The 26,144-nt window shown below is 40.1% G+C and overlaps 1 protein-coding gene and 1 long non-coding RNA gene across 3 annotated transcripts in view; one reads left to right on the forward strand and one right to left on the reverse strand.

Moving 5' to 3' along the window:
• The window catches only part of SPATA16 (spermatogenesis associated 16), a 261,852-nt gene that overhangs the window by 23,483 nt on the left and 212,225 nt on the right, over positions 1–26,144 (reverse strand). For both annotated transcript variants that reach the window (XM_045386618.2, XM_045386617.2), the window contains exons 7-10: positions 18,579–18,725; positions 17,439–17,548; positions 3,538–3,702; positions 887–970 (exon numbers count right to left, since the gene is read on the reverse strand). In XM_045386618.2, the coding sequence (XP_045242553.2) occupies positions 887–970; positions 3,538–3,702; positions 17,439–17,548; positions 18,579–18,725 (506 nt within the window). The remainder of the gene's footprint in view (positions 1–886; positions 971–3,537; positions 3,703–17,438; positions 17,549–18,578; positions 18,726–26,144) is intronic.
• LOC135969670 (uncharacterized) lies at positions 4,323–8,500 on the forward strand. Its single transcript, XR_010585029.2, has 2 exons — positions 4,323–4,627; positions 7,896–8,500. It is a non-coding gene; the product is annotated as an uncharacterized lncRNA (long non-coding RNA).

Here is a 26,144-nt window from a genome sequence, read left to right on the forward strand (position 1 = left end):
ATAGTAGGCTATTGGTAGTTAAGTTTTTAGGGAGCCAAAAGCTAAATGTAGATTTTTGTGCTCCTAACCACCATGTTGTTCAAGGGTCAACTGTATATCACAGGGCCTCTGAGTTCGTTACAAAAGACACGTGTTTCCTCAGATGCTCCAGAATCCCTTAGAGTTGGCTTTTAAACTGAAGGTTCTTTTGTTTGTTTCACATCTCCTGATGCCAGTCTCTGCTGGTGGGTTCTTACAATGATGGGAGGAAGATGAATGGGGAGTTGATCAATCAGAACTTACTACTTTGAGCTTGACTGGAGACCCAAGATTACTAACTTTCACATTTTCAGAGGGTCCTATTGTGTCACACAAGTCTCCTGAGTACTTGGGTCCAGGTGCATCTCGGCACTTCCTGAATTTAAACCCCAGTAGCCAACGATGGGATGTTCCTCTATTTCTAACAACCAGTATGTTACTCTTTTACACCAAACATCAATGTGCTAGTTTCTTTGTAGTTCCCTGAATTGTAGTCATTATTCCTCAAGTGAAAAAAGTGGAAATATAGTTGGGGAGTGGACTAAAACACTGATGAAAGGGCTTTAAAGAATTACAAAACCGAGAACGAAGGCACAGATAATGAAAATAGAATATGAAAATGAGCATGATAATGAAGAAAAATCATGAAAGCATATGAACACAGTCTGTTGGAAAAGAAGCAGATTAAATAAATCCATATTTGATTTTGGTCACACTTCCACGGAGAGAGCTGCATTTATTTTTAAAAAGAAAAACAAAAAACAGCCCAAAGAACTTGGATTTCTTTTTATCCTCCAAACAGATTTGACCCAAGATGGACATTTTCCTTAAGAATAATAGATCTTTTTCCTTCAGCTCAAAGTTTTACCTTTTGGATTGTATTCCACACACGTTCATTATCGTTTCTTCTTCCTTCAAGGGTGTCCATAGCATCTGCCATTAGTGACTGCAGCTGTGGCACCAAGATAAAAATTATCAGTGTGGAATTCACACAGAAGTAACTTCTCTAAATACACAGATTAAAACCTAATTAAAAAATCATTTGTACGCTGATGATTTTATTACTCATCTTTCCTACAATGAATATTGCCACCTCATCTTTGCTTGTCATTGCTGAATATTATTGCAGATATAAAATACTGAAACAATGAAAAGATTCTTCTTGAAAATTTGTAGAAAACATATAGGTTTTAATGTAGTAAGTGTTGATGTTTTGTGAAAACCAGATTTGGGTTGTAAAGAATGAAGGCAGTAGTTAATTCTCTCGGGAAACGGCATGTAGTACATGAATGCGTTTTAGCGTTTTCTCCTGAGGCTAATGGATCATAATTCTAGGCATCATGCAAAAGCTCACCAGAGGACAATACTATAGTTGTGCCGTTTTATTGCCTTTTAAAGAATCTAGTTCATTTAACTTCTTTTACTATTCTTTTCTTTGTTAAAATTTTAAAAGAGCCAAGTTTTTTAAATTTTTAGGTCCCATTCAAAGGTTTTAAACATTCTAACCTTTGTCCCAAACAGGCACCTACTGTACTCTAATGTGAAACTATCCTGTACACATGGTCCATAGGTGACCACAAAAATGAAATGAAGTTATATCAAGCCGTGTGATATTCAAAGGTTAAAAAAAGTTCTCAAAAAATACCAGTTCAGTTCACTATGGCATCAAACAGTATGGACCCTTAGATAATCTTTCTTTGGTTTAGATATTGCAGAGTGTAAGCAGGAAGAGAGAGAATTGAGTCACTCAAAAATTTTCTATTAAGCAGTCACTGTTTAGATAGCAGCATACAGGGTATTACTAGGATTAATTCTCTTTGCGAGTTGCAAAGTAAAATCTATTATTGAAGGTCATGAAACCTTACAAGATACATAATTTTTGAATATTTGGCATACAGATATACATCCATATATATTTCAGTTTTTTTCTGCTGGGCATATAAGTACAAGAATATCCAATGAAATTTCATTTTCTAAGGTTTCAAATAGAGAAAAATTACACTTTAGAAAGGAATGTCAATAATGCTACTTTGAGGCTCCTTTGTGTATATTTTGAAAACTAAGTATTTCCAGTAAAAAAACAAAAACAAAACAAAACAAAAAAGCCATAGATGTGTGATTAAGAAGACTTAAGTGCAGAGAATTCCCTTGTATTTTTCATTTAAATCTTGAATGTGCTTTTCAGGAAGACAGGATCAACATTTTGCCGGCTTCTTAAATTAACATTTTCTTTTCTTCCTCTTATCTCTGAGAAGCATTAATCATATAAAACTGGCCATAATATGCACTTTGAAAGCTCTATACTTACTATACTTCTGAGTGCTTTATGAATGGCAGGATAAACACTTAGCCTTTTAGAAAGTATTCTTTTGTACACAAACATAAAGGTTTAGAAAGTATCATTGCCAGTTTTGACTTGGTAATTCCTTGATTCATAGACTTATTTCATAGTTTTTATCTTTAGTATGCATAGTTTTATTATTTGGCTAGTCATACAACTTTGTATGCTTACTCTGAATATCAGTACTTATTTAACATGCTTTTAGCTGGTTTAGATGAACGTTATAAATGTTGGCAGCTCATTTCTTGATTAAATCTTAAAAAGCTCAAAGAGGGAGGGTTTCTTTAGTTATCTGAAAATTACAGGTAATCAGTTTGGGCTGTTCTTATCATTACTATGTGAATTCAATTCGGAGCTATAATTAGTTTCAGCTACTCTCAATTAAAGCTTCACAGTAAAGGGCCTTTCCCTACAACACACTAGGAGCTCCATATGGAGTAAATTTTACCTTTCCTTGAATGGGCAACACACTGTTCAGTAAACTGTTTTTCAAATGATGTGCTACCATTTCTGATATTAATTATGGTTATAATATGCATATCTATCTGAAGATTATTTCTGTGAGAATCCCTTCAACTAGCTTTTGCCTAGGTCTGTGTGTGGCTAAAGTGTCTGGTTTTCTGAATTAACTTGTCAATTCAGTTAAAAAAACCATCTATGTTGACTAGCTACATTTTCCTTTCAAATAAACAACTTTTGTTGATTTATCTAAAGGTACTAGTGTTGGCACTGCCATTATCTATTTTAACCCTAGAAGTGATTGAGAAAACTCTAAAGATGATTTTGTAGGGTCATTTTTCTATACAATAATTACTCTTTTGTCCTCTCACTTTTTCATAAAAGAGAATCATGTATCAATATATCTTGGAGCTTATTAATCTCATTTTACCAAAAACCAGAAGCCTGACACACAATGTAAATAACCAGCCCCTTTCTATGTTTCTACACATCACAATGTTTTTGCTGTAATAATGGAAGCTAGTTAATGTGAGCAAATAAAAACCAGACACACACCTTCCTACAGTTTTCAGTTTTGTCATGAGAATGCTTCAGGAAGGTTGGGGAGTTTGCCCTCAGACTACATTTATTACCACAGTTTTTTTTTTTTGTTTCCAGACCGTATCACTTTTCTGTTGGTGCTGGGCCTATGAAACCCTTAAACAAAGAAAAATACTTACCAATTCTGCCTCCTGTTGACTGATGTCCCGTAGGTAGGGAATGGTTGCTAGCTCTGCCATTGCTTGATTAATGACCTGGGACTGCTCCTTTACTCTCTGCAGCTGGCTGAGGAGGCCGGCATATTGCAACTTCTCCATCACACCTGAGGATGCAGGAAAACTCCCCTAGTCTCAAAGTAAAAGAAATGTTTTAGAATAAAACCGCAGAAATAGACCTCTCCCCAGGGATGGAAGTCAGGGCTCGTGATAATGTATTTACATCTTTTGAAACAATGGAATCTAGTACAAATACATGTTTCCTTCTATCATTTTACAGTATTGTCTTATACCCCTTTTCTAGTAGGTAAATATACATAAAAGGGAGTCCTTTGGAGATGTGTTGAGACTGATTTGCTGATTGTCTTGCATTAGGAGTTAGGCTGAGGGAAAAAGAGGGGACTGAATTTGAATCTGCACTTCACTCACCCAGGAGTGATCCCACACAGCTGTGTCTGCCTAGAAGGGGCGACTTTATCTATATCACCAAAGCATCATAAGAGCTAAGAGTTGCCTACTATCTTGTTTATCTGAAAGAAATTTTTTTTAATGCAGGTCAAATCTTGACAAATGTTGTATAAGTTGAATTCTGTTTACCCCAATAGCTTACATGAAAACTCTAGCTCTGCTTTTATCTCCAGTTCTTATTGGATAACCTTGCACAGTTGAAAGGAGCTGGGCACATTCCTCAGCCCCCGGGCTCGAAACTCCCTGAGCCCAGTACAAACACCACCTGGAAAGTCTCCGATAAGGAGACAGCCGTTCAAGGTTACTGAAAGCGCGGGAGCCAAAAGAATTTCTTTGTTCCCCTGCAACTTTCAGGCAATAAAAAGCAAACGCACGCATTGATCGGGGCCCTCTTGTATACTGTGTAAAGGAGGGACCAAGTTCGAACTTGTAGTAAAGATCCTTGCCGCTTGGCTTTGACTCTGGACTCTGGTGGTCTTCTTTGGGGAACAAACAGTCTGGGCATAACATCTGGGGGCTCGTCCGGGATTCCCCAAGCCCACCAGACCCCTGGTCAACGGATCTGCTAAGATCGATCTACTGATAGGTGAGCTGGCTCGTCTCCGTTTGTCTGTCTGTGTCTGAGTGTCTGTTCTGAATCTGAATCTGTGACTCGCGAGGTCTGAAACTGAAGCTGGCACAGTCCTGGCGGACGCACTATAGGACAGCCAGTGGAGACCGGTGGGAGACGTCCCCTGGCTCTCTTCTGATTAAATTGTGATCTGAGTTGCCGGAGCGCGTTCGCGATCCGGGCAACAGCTGACTCTGACCCCAGTCCCCGGGTGCGCGCTCGCGGTCTGAATTGCCCCGGTCCCCGGGTGCGCGCTCGCGGTCTGAATTGCCCCAGTCCCCGGGCTCCCGGCTTCCGGCGCCGCGCTCGCAGCCCCGGTCCCCGGGCTCCCGGCTTCCGGCGCCGCGCTCCCGCCCCGGTCCCCGGGCTCCCGGCTTCCGGCGTGCGCTTCCGGCGCTGCGCTTGCGGCCCTGGTCCCCGGGCTCCCGGCTTCCGGCGCGGATTTCCTTTACAGGGATTCTAACCCACATTCCTTTACAAAAAGAGACACAGAAAGTGAGACTGGGGAGAGGGAGAGAATGAGTGAGAGAAAGACCATAAAAGACGGGAGAGGGAGAAAGTGAGAAGGGAAATCGGAAAGAGAAAGGGGAGAAAACGGCAGACGTGGAGAGTCAGAGAAAGAGACAGAAAAAAAAGAGACTGAGTATAAAGGAGAAAGGACACGGGATGACAGAGAGACAGAGAGAAAGCACGCACGAATGACATAGAGACTTAAAGAAGAGACCCTGTAAGTATGTCAATCAAAGATTTAGACAGAAATGGAAAGATTAGAGAGAGAGATAGAGGGAGGGAGCAGGCGGAGGGGAGGCGGGCTCGCTGAAAGGGAAAGTAACTTTAAAAGGCCGGCGGGGCGGACGCGAGGGCGCACTTCGCGGACTAGCCCCCCCCGCCAGCCGCCTGACTCCACGGTGGCTTTACCCCTTCGGGAAATAAGACCCCCAGATGACACAGGAATCCCCAAGCTCCAGTACTGGCCATTCTCCACCAGTGATCTGTATAACTAGAAGACTCAGAGTGCTCGGTTTTCAGACAACCCCAAAGATTTACTGGCTTTACTGGATAGTGTCATGTTCACCCACCAGCCCATTTGAGATGATTGTCAGCAGCTCCTCTGAATCTTGTTTACCACGGAGGAGTGAGAGAGAATACAGGTAAAAGCTAGAAAGCTGGTCCCGGGGGATGATGGTCAACCGACTGCTAACCCTGACCTCATAAACGCGACCTTTCCTCTGACCAGGCCAGCGTAGGACTACAACACGGCAGAAGGTAGGGGATGGCTACACCTTTATCGCCAGACTCTAATGGCAGGTCTCCGGGCAGCTGCTCGCAAGCCCACTAATTTGGCTAAAATATATTCTATTCGGCAAGAAAAGACAGAGAGCCCAGCCACCTACTTAGAAAGATTAATGGAAGCTTTTAGACAGTACACCCCCATAGATCCAGAGGCTCCAGAAAGTCAGACAGCTGTTGTAATGTCTTTCATAAATCAGGCAGCCCCAGATATTAAAAAAACTCCAAAAACTAAAAGACTTGGAAGAAAAGCGGATTCAAGACCTCCTTCAGATAACCCAGCAGGTTTATAATAACAGAGATACTCCAGAAAAAAGGCAATTTAAGGCCACTAAAAAAATGACCAAGGTCCTGGCAGCAGTAGTACAGAAAGAACATCTACAGCCAGAGTACACCCAACCTAGGCGGCCCCCCCAGGCATGATAATCTGAAAAAAAGACCAATGTGCCTACTGCAAGGAGGCTGGCCACTAGGTAAGAGACTGCCTCGCTGCTGCCCAACCCGGACCTGGACGCCCCACTCCACGACTGCACCGAGGTACTAGCTCAGGTGCACGGAGTTCGAGAAGACCTGCAGGATCGCCCACTTCCTGACGCCGACCTCGTCTGGTTCACTGATAAGAGCAGCTTCATGCATCAGGGCCAGAGATACGCTGGAGCGGCAGTGACTTCAGAGACTGAGGTAATCTGGGCGGAACCCCTGCCCCCGGGGACATCGGCCCAGAAGGCCGAACTAATAGTGCTCACCCAAGCTCTTACCTTAAGGGCGGAGAAAAAGCTGACGGTATATACAGACAGCCGATATGCTTTTGCAACGGTGCATATACATGGGGCCATTTACAGGGAGCGGGGGTTACTGACGGCTAAAAAAAAAAAAGAGATAAAAAAACAAGCAAGAAATCCTAGCCCTGCTAACAGCCCTATAGAGGCCAGAAAAGTTAGCCATTGTGCATTGCCCAGGGCATCAGAAACTAACTACTCCAACTGCTCAAGGCAACTTTCTGGCGGATCAAACTGCAAGAAAGGTGGCGAAGGCTCCCAGCCAACTCCTTGCACTCCAGCTCCCTGACCCGGGCCCCCGGGACTTGCCATATTTCCCTGATTATTCAGAACAAGATCTCCAGTGGATTGACAAGCTTCCCCTGAAACAGATCCAGAATAGGTGGTGGACTGATACTAATGACCAAACCATCCTACCAGAAAAATTAGGACAAGTGTTAAAACACATCCACTGAACCACCCACCTGGGTGCTCGGCGGATGATAGACCTGATCAGACGCTCTAAGCTCAAATTCAGACATACAGCCGAGACGGCCAGCAACATCGTGACAAGTTGCAAAGTCTGCCAGCTTAACAACGCCTACCCCCAATCCCAGGCTGCAACGGGAACAAGGCTTAGAGGAACCAGGCCCGGTATCTACTGGGAAGCAGATTTTACTGAGCTAAAGCCAGGAAAATACGGGTATCGGTACTTACTTGTCCTTGTAGATACTTTTTCAGGGTGGACTGAAGCATTCCCCACCAAGAAGAAAACTACTCAGGTTGTAGCAAAGAAAATCCTGGAAGATATCCTCCCCAGGTATGGCTTCCCCGTCCAGATAGGGTCAGATAATGGGCCGGCCTTCGTCGCTAAGGTAAGTCAGGATTTGGCTTCCATCCTTGGGGCAAATTGGAAACTACATTGCGCTTACAAGCCCCAGAGTTCAGGACAGGTAGAGAGAATGGATCGGACCTTAAAGGAGACCTTAACTAAATTAACTATGGAGACTGGCACTAATTAGGTGGTCCTTCTCCCCTACGCTCTGTTCCGGGCCCGTAATACCCCTTACAGACTAGGCCTTACTCCTTATGAAATTATGTATGGCAGACCCCCACCCTTAGTTCCCGGCCTAAAAAAAATGATCTGCTCAAGTCTGAAACAGAAAATGTCTCTGAACTCTTATTTTCCCTACAAGCCTTGCAGAAAATTCATCAAGAAATCTGGCCCAAGCTGAAAGAACTATATGAGACCGGTCCCCCGCCGACACCCCATCCATACCAGCCGGGAGACGGGGTCCTAGTCAAGCGACACCGACAAGAGACCCTAGAACCCAGGTGGAAAGGACCACTCCAGGTACTCCTAACCACACCCACCGCCCTGAAGGTAGAAGGCATCGCATCGTAGATCCACTACACCCACGTCAAGCCAGTGGACCCAACCTCCGATCTTCTGGGACCAATCACGGCGGCGGCTGAAGCACCGGACACGTGGACTGTGGACAGAGCTAGAAACAACCCCTTAAAACTCACCCTGCGCCGGCAGCATAGCTCACTGCAAACATGCAGTTAGGTAGTCTAACCCTAACGTTAGTCGCCCTAGTGGCCGCTAGAGAAATCACAAAACCAGCTCATAATCCCTTTGTCTGGAGATTCTGGCTTTATGAAAACCGAACCCACCCTGGGCAACCTCATAAGCCCGGAAAATTAATGGCCAGTGCTGATTGCCCTTCCTCAGGGTGCAACAGCCCAATTCTACTAAATTTTACTGGTTTTCAAATAGCCAAACCTATAACACCAATAATATGCTTTGAGTTTGATCAGACTAAATACAATTGTAAACACTATTAGTGGCACCAAAATGCCGGCTGTCCTTATAACTATTGTAACATCCATAGACCCCGTTATTGGGGAGAGAGAAAACAGTTAGACCCTAAGTGGCCCTTCCATCGTAGACGGGATAAAGACTTTTCATATACATAGATAGTTAGAGACCCCTGGAACTCCTGCTAGACCTCGCCTCAACATGGGGCTGTATACTACTCCCCCTCCTCCACATGGCCTAGCAGTCATCTCTATCTGTGGCGAGGCCTAGTACAAGTACTGCCCCTGGTCCACAGGAATATCCAATGACAGGAAAACAGACTAACACAAGACTTACGTCCTTTCTCCTGGTTAAAGTTATTACAAGAAAGACTAAAACTTGCTAACCTTACAGGACTTCATAGCCTGTCTGGCTGCTTTCTGTGCGCCACTCTAGGGCATCCATCGCTAACCGCTGTCCCTCCGCCATGGGGGTCCTCTACCTTTGCCCAAGCTAACAACGTCCGAAACCTCTCGTATGCTCCTATCCTGAACGTGCCCCTATACCTAAACCCCAGTCAGGAGAAGTTTCCCTACTGTTTCTCAGGAACCAATTCCAGCCTCTGCAGTATCACTGCAACGCCCCCTAATATCACCTTAAGGGCTCCATCAGGCATATTCTTCTGGTGTAATGGAACCTTATCTAAGAACCTACCTAGTCCCTCTGTTAATAACCTACTGTGTCTCCCTGTCACATTAGTTCCCCGGTTGACTCTACTAACTGCTGGCGAGTTCCTAAGGTATACCGGTAACTGGACTAGTGCTGTTATTCACCCAGACCCTAGACCAAGACCTGCACGAGCCATATTTCTCCCCCTCATTGCAGGAATCTCCCTCACCGCATCCTTCATTGCGGCCGGACTGGCGGGGGGAGCCCTAGGTCACACCCTCATAGAAAGTAACAAGTTGTACCAACAATTTGCTGTTGCTATGGAGGAGTCGGCTGAGTCCCTTGCCTCCCTTCAGCGACAGCTCACGTCCCTAGCTCAGGTAACCTTGCAGAACCGGAGAGCCCTAGACCTACTCACTGCAGAAAAAGGTGGTACATGTATATTTCTAAAAGAAGACTGTTGTTTCTACATAAATAAATCAGGACTTGTAGAGGACCGGGTCCAACAGTTACGCAAGTTAAGCACTGAAGTAAAAACACGGCAGTTTGCTTCAGCTGCAGACCAATGGTGGAATTCCTCTATGTTTTCTCTGTTAGCCCCCTTCCTTGGACCCCTGCTAAGTCTACTATTTCTGCTTACCGTAGGACCTTGTGTTGTTAACAGAATTTTACAATTTGTTAAGGAGAAATTTGACACCGTACAACTCATGGTCCTCAGAGCCCAATACCAACCTGTAAACGCTGAAACAGAATCAGACTTATAAGACCCAAGATTGGCTCTAAAGATACCTGAAAAGAAGGGAATGAAAGGAGCTGGGCACATTCCTCAGCCCCCGGGCTCGAAACTCCCTGAGCCCAGTACAAACACCACCTGGAAAGTCTCCGATAAGGAGACAGCCGTTCAAGGTTACTGAAAGCGCGGGAGCCAAAAGAATTTCTTTGTTCCCCTGCAACTTTCGGGCTATAAAAAGCAACCGCACGCATTGATCAGGGCCCTCTTGTATACTGTGTAAAGGAGGGACCAAGTTCGAACTTGTAGTAAAGATCCTTGCCGCTTGGCTTTGACTCTGGACTCTGGTGGTCTTCTTTGGGGAACAAACAGTCTGGGCATAACACAGTCTCTTCTTCTTGTTGACTAGCTTCCCTCTGTCTACTAGGACCATTTCAACAACTAACATGTTCCATCTTGACACAGACTACTGTGTACCTTTGTAAGGACTGCCAACTCCCATGCATCTATTGGCATTTTAGGCTTTCTTAAGATGAGGCACATTTAGAAAAAAGTGGCCCACCAACGTGCGTGTTACTGCCATGCACAAAAGAGGAGATGTTACCATCTTTAAAAACGTTTAATACAAATTGTAATGCTTGATAGGAGAGACAAAGTTAGTCATGAAATTCTTAAGTTTATCTTTAAGAAAAAGTACTTTTGACATGGGGGTGTATAAGGGTTAACATAAAAGCCTTGAGATTCTGCTGCATTTGGAGGGTGATGAGAAATGGGAATTCAAAAGAGGACTTAGTTTGGCAATTGCATTGTACATCCTGGTCCTCAGAAGAGAAGCATCCAAGTGCCCCTTTATAGCAGGGACGCCCTGGACTGCCTACACCAGAATCACTACGCTTGCTTGTGGACTTTGGCAGTTAGCAAACTGAGTGCTGGGCTTCACCCAATCATGATCTCTTGTTATGTGGCCCTAGAAATACGAATTTCAGCTAGGTGCCTCCCCAGATACTCAAATATCTCAAACAGAAGTTTGAGACAAACCACCACCTTAAAGTTTAGTATCTGAGTAAAGACTATTTTGGTTTGCGCATACTTATGAAACACAATTTCTTCCAGAAATCAGAGAAGGCAGACATATAATTCACTTTCTTAAGAGAATCTCCTCTAAGGAGAAAAACTGCTAGAAACTAATATTACTGAAGTTCAACTTAAAATTAGAAAGCACTTCTTTTTGAAAGGCCATACTCAAATTCTGATTGACAGCAGCCTTTGGAAGCTGACATTTTTCTAGAATCTTGGAAATAAAGACTGGGCACCATCGTGCTGTATATGCTTTATTTGTCCCTAACACCTATACATGCTGTTCAATGAATGTTTTCTTACAGTAATTTGTTCTTTCTGATTAATCATTTATCTGAAAATCCATAAACCTATAAGATTGATGATTGCAAGTGGTAGATTTGGGGTTCCTTCCTGAATTGATGAAAAACCTAGCCTACCCACTCAGTTTAAACATGTAGCTAAACAATGGCATTCTGTCAAATAGAGGAAAGCAAGTTGGAGGAGAAACGGTTTTCATTCTGAAGAAAAATTGCTTTCTTTGTCCTTCTTTAAAATAAACAATGGGGCTAGTTGTAGGGAAGTGGTGTAGTGATTCAACTCTAAAGAGCAGAAACAACTGCAGGCTGCTCAGGAACATAATCTATCAGTGTAATTTCCCAAAACATCAGGAAAATAAACATAGTGGAAGGCAACAGTTTTAGCCTGATTGTTGGATGTATAACAAAACAGGAAGTGCTCTATTTGAATAAGAAAACAGGGAAAGAATACAGTTGACTGCTAATAGTCACCCCTCCTCCTGAAGCCAAATGCAGTTTTGGTTATCAGGAAACTGTAGATTAATATTTTACCTATCCAAGATAGGGGTTTTTGAAAGACAAAGTGAAAAAGAAATAAAATTGCTATCTAGTGTGGCAGAAATGTTTTAATGCTGTTGCTTTAAGGAAATAAAGAACATAATAAAAAATAGAAATTAACTGAAATATCTAATGCTAACAAAGACTAAATCTAAAGGCAGGTAGCCCTCCCAGTGAGACTTCAGGAATGATCAAAGGGCTCCTGAGCTGCTGGAGAGAGTGTAATAAAGTGGCCACGACTGAAGCTAAAACCTTACACAGGTACAATGAGGGCTAGGTAATAGCGAGTTCAAGTGAAGGCTTAATAGCAGTTACAAATAAATATTTGGCAAATAAGTGGCACTATATAATACTGCTGAAAAGCAGAGTCCTAGTATTTGGAATGTATTCCCGTTTGGCATAAGATATAGAAACATTGATTGCAAAAAAGGGGTAGGAAACACTTATTATTGTTCATTTCAAATGTGCATATGTAAACATTTTTTATGCTTCACTTGGAAGAAATTAAAAGTAAAATTAATGAGGTATTAAAAACATGGTTAGTTAGGTCATTTTTTGGCAAGTCATCCTGTAAAGGCGGCTTCATGCATGGCAAGAGATTTGATTATTTTAACTCTTTAACATTTAGCCCAGGAAGCACAGTACATAAGGTCTGAAACTGACAGCAGCCAATAAAGTTAATGAATGGAAAAGTATAGTGCCATCCAGTAGCATGTGAAATAATTAGGACAAAAATCTAGAGAATGAAAAATACCATAGCAGCAGGGCTGCTGGCTGAATGAGGTTGATGTTCAGTGGGATTAGAAGTCACCAGGAAGGTTGTGTCATATTGCAGATTATAACTCTTAAAATGCTGGAATCATCCTTGTTTGGCCATGTATTGTGTACCTAGTAGACTAATCTACAAAGATAAGGAAACTAGGGTCAGAAGTGTAAAGAGAATCATTGTCTGACACATAGAAACCTCCCTGAGACCAGGAAAGGTCTTTACCAACTGTATCCACCACCTCATAGCAAAAGTTGAAAATTCATGTTTTCTAGGAAGCTTTTTATAATTAATTTTTGGTCTAATTTGTACATTATATGTTCATTTTAATTTTTTTTATTCTTTCTTTCTTTTTTTTTTTTTGAGGCAGAGTCTTGCTCTGTTGCACAGGCTGGAGTGCAGTGGTGTGATCCCGGCCCACTGCAGACTCCGCCTCCCAGGTTCAAGCAATTCTCTTGCTTCAGCCTCCTGAATAGCTGGGACTACAGGTGTGCACCACCACATCTGACTATTTTTGTGTGTGTTTGCATGTGTGTTTTTAATAGAGACGCAGTTTTGCCATGTTGGTCAGGCTGGTCTCAAATTCTTGGCCTCATGTGATACACCCACCTTGGCCTCCCAAAGTGCTGGGATTACAGGCGTGAGCCACTGCACCTGGCCTATATGTTCGTTTTTTTTTAAAAATTGAATTCAGCTATGGAATCATTCCTATGTTGTGTGTACGCATGTTTTGCCTCTGGCAAGGATCATACTTTTAAATCAAAGAGATATAATATGATTTAGTAAAAGAATATTGGCACGATATTCTGAAGCTCTGATTTTGAGCCCTAGCTGTGTGAACTTGAATATATCACTCCTCTGAGCCACAGTTTCCTCACTGGTAAAATGAAGGTAACACAATGTCACCAAATTGTGAGGGTCAAATTAAAGAATGTGCAGGAAAAATACTTTTTAAATTGTAGAGCACTATGCACGTGCTTCTCCTAAACCATAGTTCCAAAGTGGTAATTTCTGCATGCAGTCAGCACCTGGTTAATGACCAGGACTGCTCTGTATTTTAAAAAAGATATGTTTGAGTAAAGAAAACTTCTTGACTATCAAATATTTCAAGAGTTTGGAAGCGAGAGTATTTTGTTAGCTTTAGAAGAAAATTTTACTCACTTTATATTTAAAATGCTTTGGTTGAGAGTAAGTTGCTAAACTATCTCTTTATATGTAATTTGTGGAGAATAAATACATGTATCTTTTAGTTTAATGGAGAAAAATTAAAAATTAGAGCAGCTAAAAGTATTCCCTATGATATTATAATTTAGTGTATTATTGCCAAGTTAACTTTTTTCTAATTAGATATTAGGTAGGTATTATAAACCTAATATTTACAAGGTGACTAAATATTCAATATGTTTAGGGAATAGATCATGAGAATTCTTGGCATTGTCTAAGTATTGTTTAGAAAGCTACATATTTATCATTATTTATGTGACAGTATAAATGTAATAATACTTAAACATTGTGTAACTGATTCTGGTCATGGTATTATGTCAAGAACTGGTATCGTCTTTTAGGTCTCCTGCTGTTAGGAATGCTGAAGTTTTAATGCATTGTATTTTCATATTCCAAGCCCATTTTCATTAAAAAAAACATTGTCCAAATGAATTAAACATCTCTGAACATATATGGTATGAGGCAAAGTATATTTCCTAGCCATTAGTTCCACTTTTTTTTGTTGTTGTTGCATTGTGGGGAGAATAGAGTCTCACTATGTTGTCCAGGCAGGTCTTGAATTTCTGGGCTCAAGCTCTCCTTCCACTTCTGCCTCCCTAAGTGCTGGGATTACAGCATTTTTTCCTAGCCATTAGGCCTTGACGGAAATGTGGCATTCTACTAGGGTAAAGAGTTGTCTGTTTGAAACAGACAACAGAAATGTAAACTAAAGCCTTAGTCACCAGTGTTAAGGATGACTGACAAATCTAAAATTCTTTAAGATAAATTTATTGCCCAAGACACTGGTCACTCACTGTCTTCTAATGGAAGTGTCTTGGGTATTGGCTGTGTTCCACCAAGACATGTGAGGCTGCTTGTCACATGAGCATGTCAACAAGACTGCAGTCCTGAGTCCAGTTCATGGCTGGAAATGGCATCTCAAATCCTGCCTGAGTGAAGGGATCTGAGCAAATCACTGATCAAAGCAAAGTAAGCTAAGGAAAAAAGAATCAAAATTCACAGAACACGAATGGAATCTTCGTATTAGAAGAAAAATAGGTAACTTCAAACTACACAGCTTGTATAAAGAAAAAAAGATCTGTAAAACAGTTTCTTTGTCAAAGCAACCTAAAACCAATACAAATAATTAAAACTAAAATTCTTAATACTTGACAAAGTGTTTCAAGAACATGGATTATGTAGTTATGGTTCACAACAACTCTGTGAAGTGGGCCTGGCAGTTACCAGCCTATTTTATAAATGAGAAAAAAGTAGTTCAGAGGTTAAGTGACTTGCCCTAGGGTTACATGGCCAGAGCATGGCTTTGGGCAGAAGTCTTTGTCTACATGGATTACAAACGAGGGTAACAAACAATGATAATTCAATGCCTAAATATTCAAGTGAATGTCATTTGATATCTGACAAGAAAGAAATAACACCTTGAAGGGTCTTAAAAACACTACTGAGGGCTGCTTGGGTTACAGTTAATGGTACCATGTAGGAATAATTTCTAGTCACCAATTCATTATTTGCTTCATTAAGCTAGGTTACCTTTGCAGGCAATTTTGTCAATCCTCCTTTATGAAGCTGTTGCTGGGCAAATAATAAGAAACCTAATACCTGATATTTAGATATATTTGTGATCCCTAGGCACTTTCAGGCTTGCCTACTTCAATTTCATTAAAACTTTTTGAAACAATCTTCCGAAAACTGTTATTTCCCTTAAAAGTGAACATAGGAAAGTTCATGAAATTCTTCACAGTCAGCAAAGTGGTACTGAGACTCAATATGAGAAGACTGAGTTATTAATCAGATGTTAAGAATCTCATTAATTATGGTTTTAAAGTCTCCTTTATAGGCACATAAAAGATACCTGTCTAAACAAATTTCCAAATGGCCAGGATACTCTTTAAAAGGTGATAAGAAAATGAGTTAAGAACGTTGAAAAAGTGCATAATGCCTAGTTAGGCCCAGCCTATGTTCACACAGTGAGATCTGAGCTGGCAACAGATGATGTGGTCAGTTTTCTGATAAGTGAGAAGGTAAGGCAGGCATTGCTTCAAAGAACCAGGCCTGGCCAGGCATGTGGCTTATGGCTGTAATCCCAGCACTTTTTGAGGCCAAGGCAGGTGGATCACTTGAGGCCAGGAGTTCAAGACCAGCCTGGCCAACATGGCGAAATGCTGTCTCTACTAAAAATACAAAAGATTAGCCAGGCTGGTGGTGCACACTGTAATCCCAGCTACTCGGGAGACTGAGGCAGGAGAAGCATTTGAATTTGAATCAACCTCCACCCTGGAGGTGGAGGTTGCAATGAGCCAAGACCGCACCACTGTACTCCAACCCGTTTGACAGAGCGAGACTGTCTCAAACAAACAAACAAACAAACAAACAAACAAAAAACCAAAACCCAAAAAACTAAAAACTAAAAAACAAAGGGCTAGGCCACAGGCAGATCACATTCACAGCACCTGACACACTGGCTCTGCTAGGCTAGCCATGCATGAGTGAGATGAAATAATGCTACACGGTGATGGTTCTGGTTAGCAAAGCTTTCCCTGCTTGCACGGGCCTGATGATGAGGGTAATGATGTGTGTGGGTTTTTAGGATGGTGTTTTGTTATGGCAGCCTGAACTGCTTAGAGATAGATAGATTTCTTATTAACAGAAATATAGGGGAGACAATTGAAACATGGTTGTGGAGAAGGGGTAGCTTTGTGGTAGGAACATCAGTAAAAATGTGCTTTTGTATTTGTAATGCATGGAATTGCAAATCATGCAAATAGATTAGGTGTTTTATAGCTTTTCCAAAATGCTGAATAATGTTACTGAGCAGATAAACTGCTGAACAGATGTTAAGTAGCTGTTTGTGATGACCCCCTTGGTTCCCCTTATAAGGTAAGAACATCAAATCAATGATGTAACACAAAAGAGGGAACAGGAAGGAAATTCTTTAAAATTTCCAACTTACAAGCCTTTTGAAAAATATTAAAAGAGGAGAAATCTGCAGCCTTTATAGCCTGTTAATGAGAAGCTCTCTTTATATACTTTCAGTACAATGGCTTAAATTTTGTAAAATAGCAGTGTAATTCAGGTCTTATTTTGGACTCTTTAAGACTGAAAAGTAGAAAAGGCATATTTTTCCTGGATCATAGAAAGAGATTAGATAATTTACCTTATGGCTATATAAAGATCAATTGCCAATGTTTAGAGAAGCATCCAGTTCATCAGTGTGGTACAAAGGCACTATCTTGAAAAGCTCTGAATTCTTGTGTAGGTAATGAGATGGTTATATGCAATAGCTCAATAAGTGAAATAGAGACAACATTGTGCTTGCTAAAATTTTCTTATTGATTTGAAATGACAAATTCACTGCAATGTTGAATTAGATATCAGGAAGGCATAAAGAAAAGGTTCTTTAAAGAGACACTACTCTAATAAGTGCTTGAAATTGCAAAGTGTAGCATTATACTATGTTTTAGAAGAAAAGAAATAAAATCATTAGCTAAAATTTGCTTGTTTTTGCAAATGAGAGTTACTATGAACGTTTTCAAAATCCCCTAACACTTGCACTGTTTGCCATGTAAGCCTTATATATACTTCTAGAATTCTCTAATATTTGTACATTGGACAAATATAAAAGACTCATATACCTACATTCAATTGAGTGCTTCTAATAAAATCCAATATTGGCAAGATTCGCTTCCCCATTGTCTCCATTTGTCTCACTGTATCTTCTCTGGTCAGACCGAAAGGTGTTTTATGCTCTAAAAATTGTAACAATAAACTTTTATACTATTTTCTCCAGACTTCCATTTCAAAATGTTTTCTTTAGCAAGCTATAAACGGATATCTCAATATTAATAGATACGAAATCTTTAGTATAGAAACTAGTCCCATCCCTAGACCATATGTATAACAAAGAAAGATCTATGGGGAGAAAGGCAGAGGAGACGCTGCCCTTTAGAAACTATCATTTATCTCTTTTGTTGTGTTTCTTGATTGAGAGATCTAAGAGACAGCCTATAATGATTCACCGATCTCTTCAGAGTCTGTTTTTCCTGAGTTGTGAAAAAATGCGTCATAAATGTGTCTGATTCTTGTCTTGTTCCTCCTAGGTATTATTCAAGTGTGCAGATCCATTGACTTTGAATGTAGCTCGAAGTTCAGATAAGCCTCAGAGGATACAGTGCCAGACAAAACACACATTCTTAATTATGTGGTTAGAGCTGCAGGAATAAATTTAACCTGGTCATGAATTCAGCCCATAAGTTTGAGATTTCAACTCCATGTGAATATTTTCTTGATTTTTGAAAGTTTCAACTCGGATTACTGAACACCATTTAACTGTGATACTCTCCAGGAGATCTAAACTCTTGGCTAATTACATAAGAAAAGAGGGGAACCGACATTAATACAACGATAGATAATACAAGTAATTTAAGATTGTCATTGGCTATATTTTTGATTTCATATAGCAGTTTCATTGCATAATTTTCTTCTACCTCTGCTAATTGATAATGATGAAAACTAGTATTCTTTAAGTGCTGTATGATTAGTCGTTGATGATAGAGGTGGGTGGGGTAAGATGATTAGATGATTAGAGTCAGAGGGTTGGCATTCCAGGACTGTGTGTATTCTTGGGAGAAAGATTTCCTGGAACCAGAATTCCAAGTATTGTTAACTAACCCACAGAGAAGATTAGAAGGAGTTAATTTTAACTCAAACATTTTTTGGGGCCCAAAACTCATCACAGGTGCTACTACATGCTAGACCTTGTAGGTTCAGATGATTTACCTGTGAATATCGGCAGCTTCCTGCTTGATATTTTTTCCAAAAATTTTCCATCTTCTTTGTTTTTGAACCCAAGAGTCAAGAGATATTGTTGGGGAGGAAAAGATGACCAGTCAACTGTTTGAGGCAACATGTGGAGTGTCTGAAGATCTGAAATATGACAGAAAAAGAACTAAGAGGCTTTGTTATGGTTTTAATATGTTTAGGGTTTCCCCCCCCAGATTTCAGGAATTGTACATGGAAAAAATGATAACTATAAACATGAAAGGTATGAAGTAAAATTATATGTATCAAAAGGTTGAATAGATAACATGTCAAAATCATATTTCATTATACTTTTCTTAGTAATCTAAGCATACACAAAGCATAACAATAAAATATGGCTAGATCACATGGTCATCTTTCCTCATCTTCAGAATAACAGACATTCAGGACCAGCTCACATGCTTATTAGTTTTTAGCTGTGACTATTTACAAGAGACTTTGATTTTTCTTTTTCTCTCTTTTTTTTTTTTAGACAGAGTCTTGCTCTTGTCGCCCAGGCTAGAGTGTAATGGTGTGATTTTGGCTCACTGCAACCTCTACCTCCCAGGTTCAAGCGATTCTCCTGCTTCAGCCTCCTGAGTAGCTGGGATTACAGGTGCCCACCACCACGCCCAGCTAATTTTTGTATTTTTAGTAGAGATGGGGTTCCACCATGTTGGCCAGGCTGGTCTCAAACTTCTGACCTCAGGTGATCTACCCGCCTCAGTCTCCCAAAGTGCTGGAATTACAGGCGTGAGCCACTGAGCTCGGATGAGAATTTGATTTTTCTCTTCCTAGCTTAAGATATATTTAAAAAAAAAAAAGGAAAGAGAAAAATTACAAGTGAGAATTAAAATATAAAGCTAATTAATTTAGTTACCATCCTTCATATAGCCATAGGAAGAAACTTAAAATGATAAATGCACTGACTATTGTAATTAGACTTGGAAATAATTCGTGTCATGAAAATGGTTCTAAAACAGATTCAATTCTTAATGACCATAAGAGCTAATGTTTACTGAGTACTTATTTTCTATTCGCCCCTGTTCTAAGAGTTTTGTGTGCACTGTTCTTTCAATTCCACATAATAACTTCACAAGGTTGGTGCTGTTGTCCTCACTTTATGAATAAGAGGTTGAGGGACACACACGGGAAGTAACTTGCCCAAGAGCACAGCTCCAAAGTGGGCAAAGCCGGATTCACAACCAGGTAGTCTGACTCCAGACACCACAGGCACAGCCACTGCACCCTTCTTCGAGATTGCTTTGCACTAGGTTACTTTTGGGGTAGGGATAAAGACCCACCTTACAGATGATAAGACTGGTGCTTCGAGAGGTTACAAACATGCCCAAGATCATGAATTTAGCAAACAGAGGGACCAGAATTGAAAGCCAAAGTACAAAGGCTAACCTCTTGGGGGCCTGGAGGCAAGATTCACTTAATTCATTTCCATTTTGAGTAACAAGGCTTTGGTTTATTAAAATAGATTTCTCAAATGAAGGATGGTGAACAGAGAAGTTTAATAAGCCCTCTTTGTTTAACACTACCAGAAAGGGGAAAAGGCAAAATCCCAAATATCATTGAATGATGGTTTAAAGGTAAAATTTTAATGTAGACTCAGAACTCAAATGGTAATGGTTCAAATATAGCCTTCACTATTTGTCTGTAATACTTCTTTTAAAAATAAGATAGTACACCATGAGTGTGTTTTTTAACACCATCCCCCTTTTTAAGCCACAGAACCTTTTGTCCAAACTAAAATTTTCTGACAAGCCTAATATTAAAAGCCAACAAAAAGTAGGGACATTCTGTTTGAATCCTGGCACACTGATCACCCACCCCCACTACTGTACTCTGTTCTATACCCTACTCACAGACGCCACCTCGAGCTTCTCCACAGAACCTCCGTTTTTCAAAACACAGTTTGGAAAACACTGCAGTAAGTTATTTGTCACAGTTTGGTTAAGTAAACAGTGTGTGTCTGTCAAATTGAGAGTTAAAATATATGCTGATTATTGAAATAATTAAAATATCACACAATGCCTTTTAAACACAAACACAGAGCAAAAACATATTAATGAACCCAAGCAAGCGTTAGTTTTTCTTTGGTGACTTAGGATCAAGGTCACCCCTTAGTGTTAATGAAGGCTAATATTCATCTGGTGCTTCTTCTGTGCCACACACATTATCAGGGTTATCTTTTTCAATCATGGAGTGGGGAGCAGGGCATATTATCAGGCCCACCTTACAGATGATAAAGCTGGAGCTTCCAGAGATTACAAAGTTGCCCAAGATCACACACTGAGCATAAGGACCAGAATTGAAAATCAGGCAGCTGGATGCCAAAGTACAAAGGCTTACCACTCAAAACTATCCTTGTGATAGTCTGGGGTCATAGTTATAAAAAATCGATGGGAAACATTCTATAGGAAGGCCAGTAAATGCTCTCTATCTAGAAAAGTATAGCAAATGCTCAAGAGTTCCCAAACTAACAGAGTGACTTTTAGGCATCTTAACATACAGATTGCAAGTATTAGATGCTGCTGCTTTTTTTTTTTTTTTTTTTTTTGAGATGGAGTCTTGCTCTGTCTACTCAGGCTGGAGTGCAGTGGCACTATCTCGGCTCACTGCAAACTCTGCCTCCCAGGTTCAAGCAATTCTCCTGCCTCAGCCTCCCGAGTAGCTGGGATTACAGGCACCCGCCACCACACCCAGCTAATTTTGTATTGGTGTGGTGGGGTGTGTATTGGTTTTGAGATAGGGTTTCTCCAAGTTGGTCAAGCTGGTCTTGAACTCCCGACCTCAGGTGATCCACCCACCTCAGCCTCCCAGTGTTGGGATTATAGGCGTGAGCCACTGTACCCAGCCTTAGATGCTTCTTTAGTTGGTGGTTGTGTTACAAAATGGCTCTTTTTAAAAGGATGGCTCATTTTTATAAACAAGGTAAAATGTGATTTCTGCTTTTCAATTTCAAAAGTGCAGGAAGTTTCTTTGCTTTTGAAATCTGCAGCTGATCATCACAGACACGCCTCTCTTTGCAAGCGAATACTATTTTGTTGAAATATTAGCAAGGGCACAGCTTACTAGTTTTACTGAAGTTTCCAATAACTGGATTGTATGAAAAGGCAGCTGAGTAACCTCGAGATTTGGCATTTTCTGGTGCCGCATTATTGCCAAAACCAGCCTGATGTTTGAGGACTCGCTTATGTAGATAGATAGCCTAAAGACTTTGAGTGGTTTACCTCTTCTTGTCCTTAAATATTTGATAGATAAAGAGGAGACCAATACTAATATTGGCAGTGATTAGACGGAATAGAAACTAATGTTAGTACTATACTATGGCTAATTTATTATAAAACATGCTTGCAAAAATGTAAATATTCTCTGTTCCTTCTGATCCTATATGCTTCATCCTGTGAGTATTTGACCCATTATTAACTTACAGTTGAAGTTTTAAAATGTAAGAGGCTCCTATATACATAAGGTTAAATTTAGAAAAAAAATGTTTTTCAAGTATCATTCTTTTACCATTTGTATGCAGGGTAAATTGCTGTTGTATGAACATTTAGCCTAACAGGTGGTCTATGACCCCAAATGACAACACACTTACCAGATGTTGAATCTCATGTAACATTAATTTGAGTGCTAATTGTTCTCAATTTTGTGCTTATAAACCTCTACCTATGTCCAAAAAGCTCTGTGCCTCTGATGGAAATAACAGTTAACCAGATTATATTACCCTTCTGTAGGAAAGTAGAATTGATTAAAAAATGTCTTCTTTGCTCCTGTCATGTCGAAAGAAACTTGGGAGAAACAGATCTTTTAATGTATTCCTTTACAATTTATCCCAATTGGAGATGAAATTTATATGACTATGACTGAATTTATTATTAAAAAAATCAGTTTGCGTGTGTGAACAGCTCCAAATTTTTACCATTAGCAAAGGGGATGCTTTAAAAAATAGTATCAAAGATAGATTATGCAGATTAAATTTCTCACAGAAATATAATCCTTCAATTTCTTTTCCCCCCAGACGAAAGATGTCAAACTTTCACTGAAAGAGGTAAACAGTTTTCCCTTCTTCAGAAACATCTTATTGTACTACGGAAGGCTGAAATTGACCACCTTGCAAGTCCTCAAGCTATTCTGGCTTCTTGACTTTTTGGTATTATTGTCCCCTCCTTAAAAATCATCTTCCTGGAGTTCAGCAATAGTCTCTCTCTCTCTCTCTGACACACTCACACACACACACAGACACATGTTCCCCTTTCTCCTCCTGCCTTCTCATTCAGTGCTCCTCACAGCTGTCCCCAGCTCACTGATATTCTCTTCATACATACACCCTTGGGAATATCGCTAGTCTTGTGTCTTTGGCTACTATTTTTAACCAAAAAATTGAACATCAAAGCTACAGTCGCAGCTGGAAATTTCCACCAAATTCCAACATGGCATTTCCAAATACCTACTGGGACATTGCTATTTGCTCATAACTCCAAAAGTTAGTTAAAATAGAGCAAATATGTTCTTCCAAAGTGATTTTCATAATCTCTACTTCTCTTTTCCTTTTTCTTTCACCAGCCTGTTATGAGGATAGCCATTACTCACCCAATTATTCTGCTTAAAAATTTGAAGCCATTGTTGACTTTTCTTTTCTCTTACTCCCCATTTAGTGAGTCTCTCAAAAACTAATTAAACCTGCACATTGCAATACATCCCATATCAGCCTGTTTCTTTGCATTATCATTGCTATTGTCTTGGTCAAATTTCTCATCACATAACATCTGTATTATTGAAGAGTTTCCCCACCAGTCTCACTGCTACTAGTGTTGTTTCATGCCAATACATCGCTACGTCACCACTCGATGACTATTTTTGATACATCACCTGCCTTTTTCACTGTCACATCCTCCCTCAGGAACTCTGGGGACTTTTCCTTTCCTGGCATTCAAGGCTCTCACCAGTGTGCATCTACTTCACAATCTATCCATTATTCTTACATTTTCTCTAGTATCAACCTTTATAACCAGCTCTGCTGATTTCACTGCCTGTGCTTATCTGGCCTCTGAAATTTGCTTGTGATTTCACACTCAGAAACAACTACCTAGTCTCCTCATTTTTTCTTTATTCTATCTATCACTGTCCTTCCAGATATGTCTAAGTCCCATCTAGCTCATAAAGGGTTTCCTGAATATTACAGTATTTTCCAATCTTCCATTCAAACTCTCTTTTTTTTTTTTTTTTTTTTTTTGGAGATGGAGCTTCACTCTTGTTGCCCAGGCTGGAGTGCAATGGCGCAATCTTGGCTTACTGCAGCCTTTACCTCCTGGGTTCAAGCGATTCTCCTGCCTCAGCCTCCTGAGTCACTGGGATTACAGGTGCCTGCCACCACACCCAGCTAATTTTTGTTATTTTTAGTAGAAACGGGGTTTCTCCATATTGGCCAGACTGGTCTCGAACTCCTGACCTCAAGTGATCGGTCCGCCTGGGCCTCCCAAAGTGCTGGCATTACAGGCGTGAGCCACCGCGCTTGGCCTCAAACTCTTAAAGAACATTTATATTCACTCCAGAGTGAATCTCCTGTTTCATGGGGGCATGTCTTAACAACCTGACAAATCTTAATCCCCTTGAAGATTCCATCTTGTTTGTTTGTTTTAATTTCTGGTTTTTATTTTTGCAGACAGGGTCTTACTCTGTCACTTATGCTGGAGTGTAGTGATGCAATCATAGTTCACTGTAACCTTGAACTTCTGGGCTCAGGCAATCTTCCTACCTCAGCCTCTAGAGAAGCTGGGATTAAAGGTACATGCCCCTATGCCCAGTTAATATATTTTTGTTTAATTTTTAGTAGAGATGGGGTCTTGCTATGTCGTTCAAACTGGTCTTGAGCTCCTGGCCTCAAGCGATCCTCCTGCCTTGGCCTCCCAAATCACTGTGATTACAGGTGTGAGCCATGGTGCCTGGCCACATCTTTAAATTATCTTCACGCCTCAAGCAACTAGCAGATGCTCAATCAACATTTGAATTTAAACACACATTTGAATTGAAAACACACATTCCCAAATCTTGAATTTTTAATGGTCCAAATAGGAATAGAACTGCAAAAAATCAAAACTAATAAAATATCTAGAGCTTCTGAGATATGATTTATTTTCTGATACTAAACTTAGAAAAAAAAATCACATTGTCTTTGTTCTTCATTTTGCCTAAAATGGGTTCTGTTCACCTTATGAAGGGTGAGTGAAGTGAAATAATTTGTACTGGGTGACTCAGTAGAGTAGATGCTGAAATGAACAGAGCAGCTTTGCTTGGATGGAAAAATTAGTTTCATAGTTGGCTTGCTGCAGCTTTTTCTTTGGGAAATATGAACTCAGTCACAAAAGACTGGATTAATGGGGAGAGTTTGGCTTAATGCAACCATTGGCAGCGCCAGAAAAACATCTGCAAAAATGTAAAATATAGACTGTAGATGAACAGACTCATCTATATATGTGAGGGATAGCTGTATTTGTTATGTAGTTAAATATCCATAAAATACATTTTAAGCTCTATGGAAGTAAAGCACTAAGCATAGACACCATTGTTGTCTATATTTTCTCTTGGACACCTCATCCTAACCACAGCCAACAGATCATGAAGGAACATTGCAAAGCAGTTTCTTAAAAAGAAAAATCATAGAGATTCAAAAACTCTTTTAGAAAGATGCAGATTTGTTGGGTTCTATCATTACTTTTCTAGAAGTTTCATTTTATCCTCTATTTTCTGGTGTCTGTGTAATTTCCCTGCCCTTTGTCCATAACAAAATGTTCTAACATTTAGGTTAAAGCAAAATCTCATTTTTGAAGGCCCCAATTGTTTAGTGTGAGATAGGACCATGTAAGTTTTATATGACTCTTTTTTACTGATCAGTTTCAGACTTTTGTTTCTATAGTACCTTCATAATGCCAACACTTGGTCATTACTTCTTTCTCAATCATGTTCTGAGTTTTATTTTGCACTCTTTTGAGTGCTAATACTTCTATCTTGGAAGTTATCCACAAATTCACATCAGTAAGAAAATAGCAAAAGGTGGCAACTTTGAAGCAAAGTTATTATTATTGCCCCCCATAAATAATAAAATGGTTTCTACTTTTAGAAACAGATAGTATATTTTGAGTTTTGTATTTGATGTCTGAGAAAGTCATATGTATACTATATAGATAATAAATTGTACAATAAATTATATTTCCCTTTGACCTTCATTGTAATTTCAGAGTTATAGACAGAAATAGAAAAAGCTGGTTTTCATTCCCACGATTCCTAATTTTCACTTCAGGTTGCTGGTCTACTTCTCCAAGATCAATTTTTATATATTTAAGTTTTCTCTTGCAACATACATAGAAACTTAGAAAGACACATAATCCCGCAGGAATTTTACACACAGTTCATTTCTCTTTCATTTGAAATTCTTATTGATTCCAAAGTTTTATGTTTAATGAACTGTACTGGATCTTTATTCTGGGCTTTATTACACTGAAGCTCCTTGATCCTACTTTTATCAAAGTAGAC

Source organism: Macaca fascicularis, chromosome 2 (genome assembly GCF_037993035.2).
Source record: "Macaca fascicularis isolate 582-1 chromosome 2, T2T-MFA8v1.1".
NCBI lineage: Eukaryota > Metazoa > Chordata > Mammalia > Primates > Cercopithecidae > Macaca > Macaca fascicularis.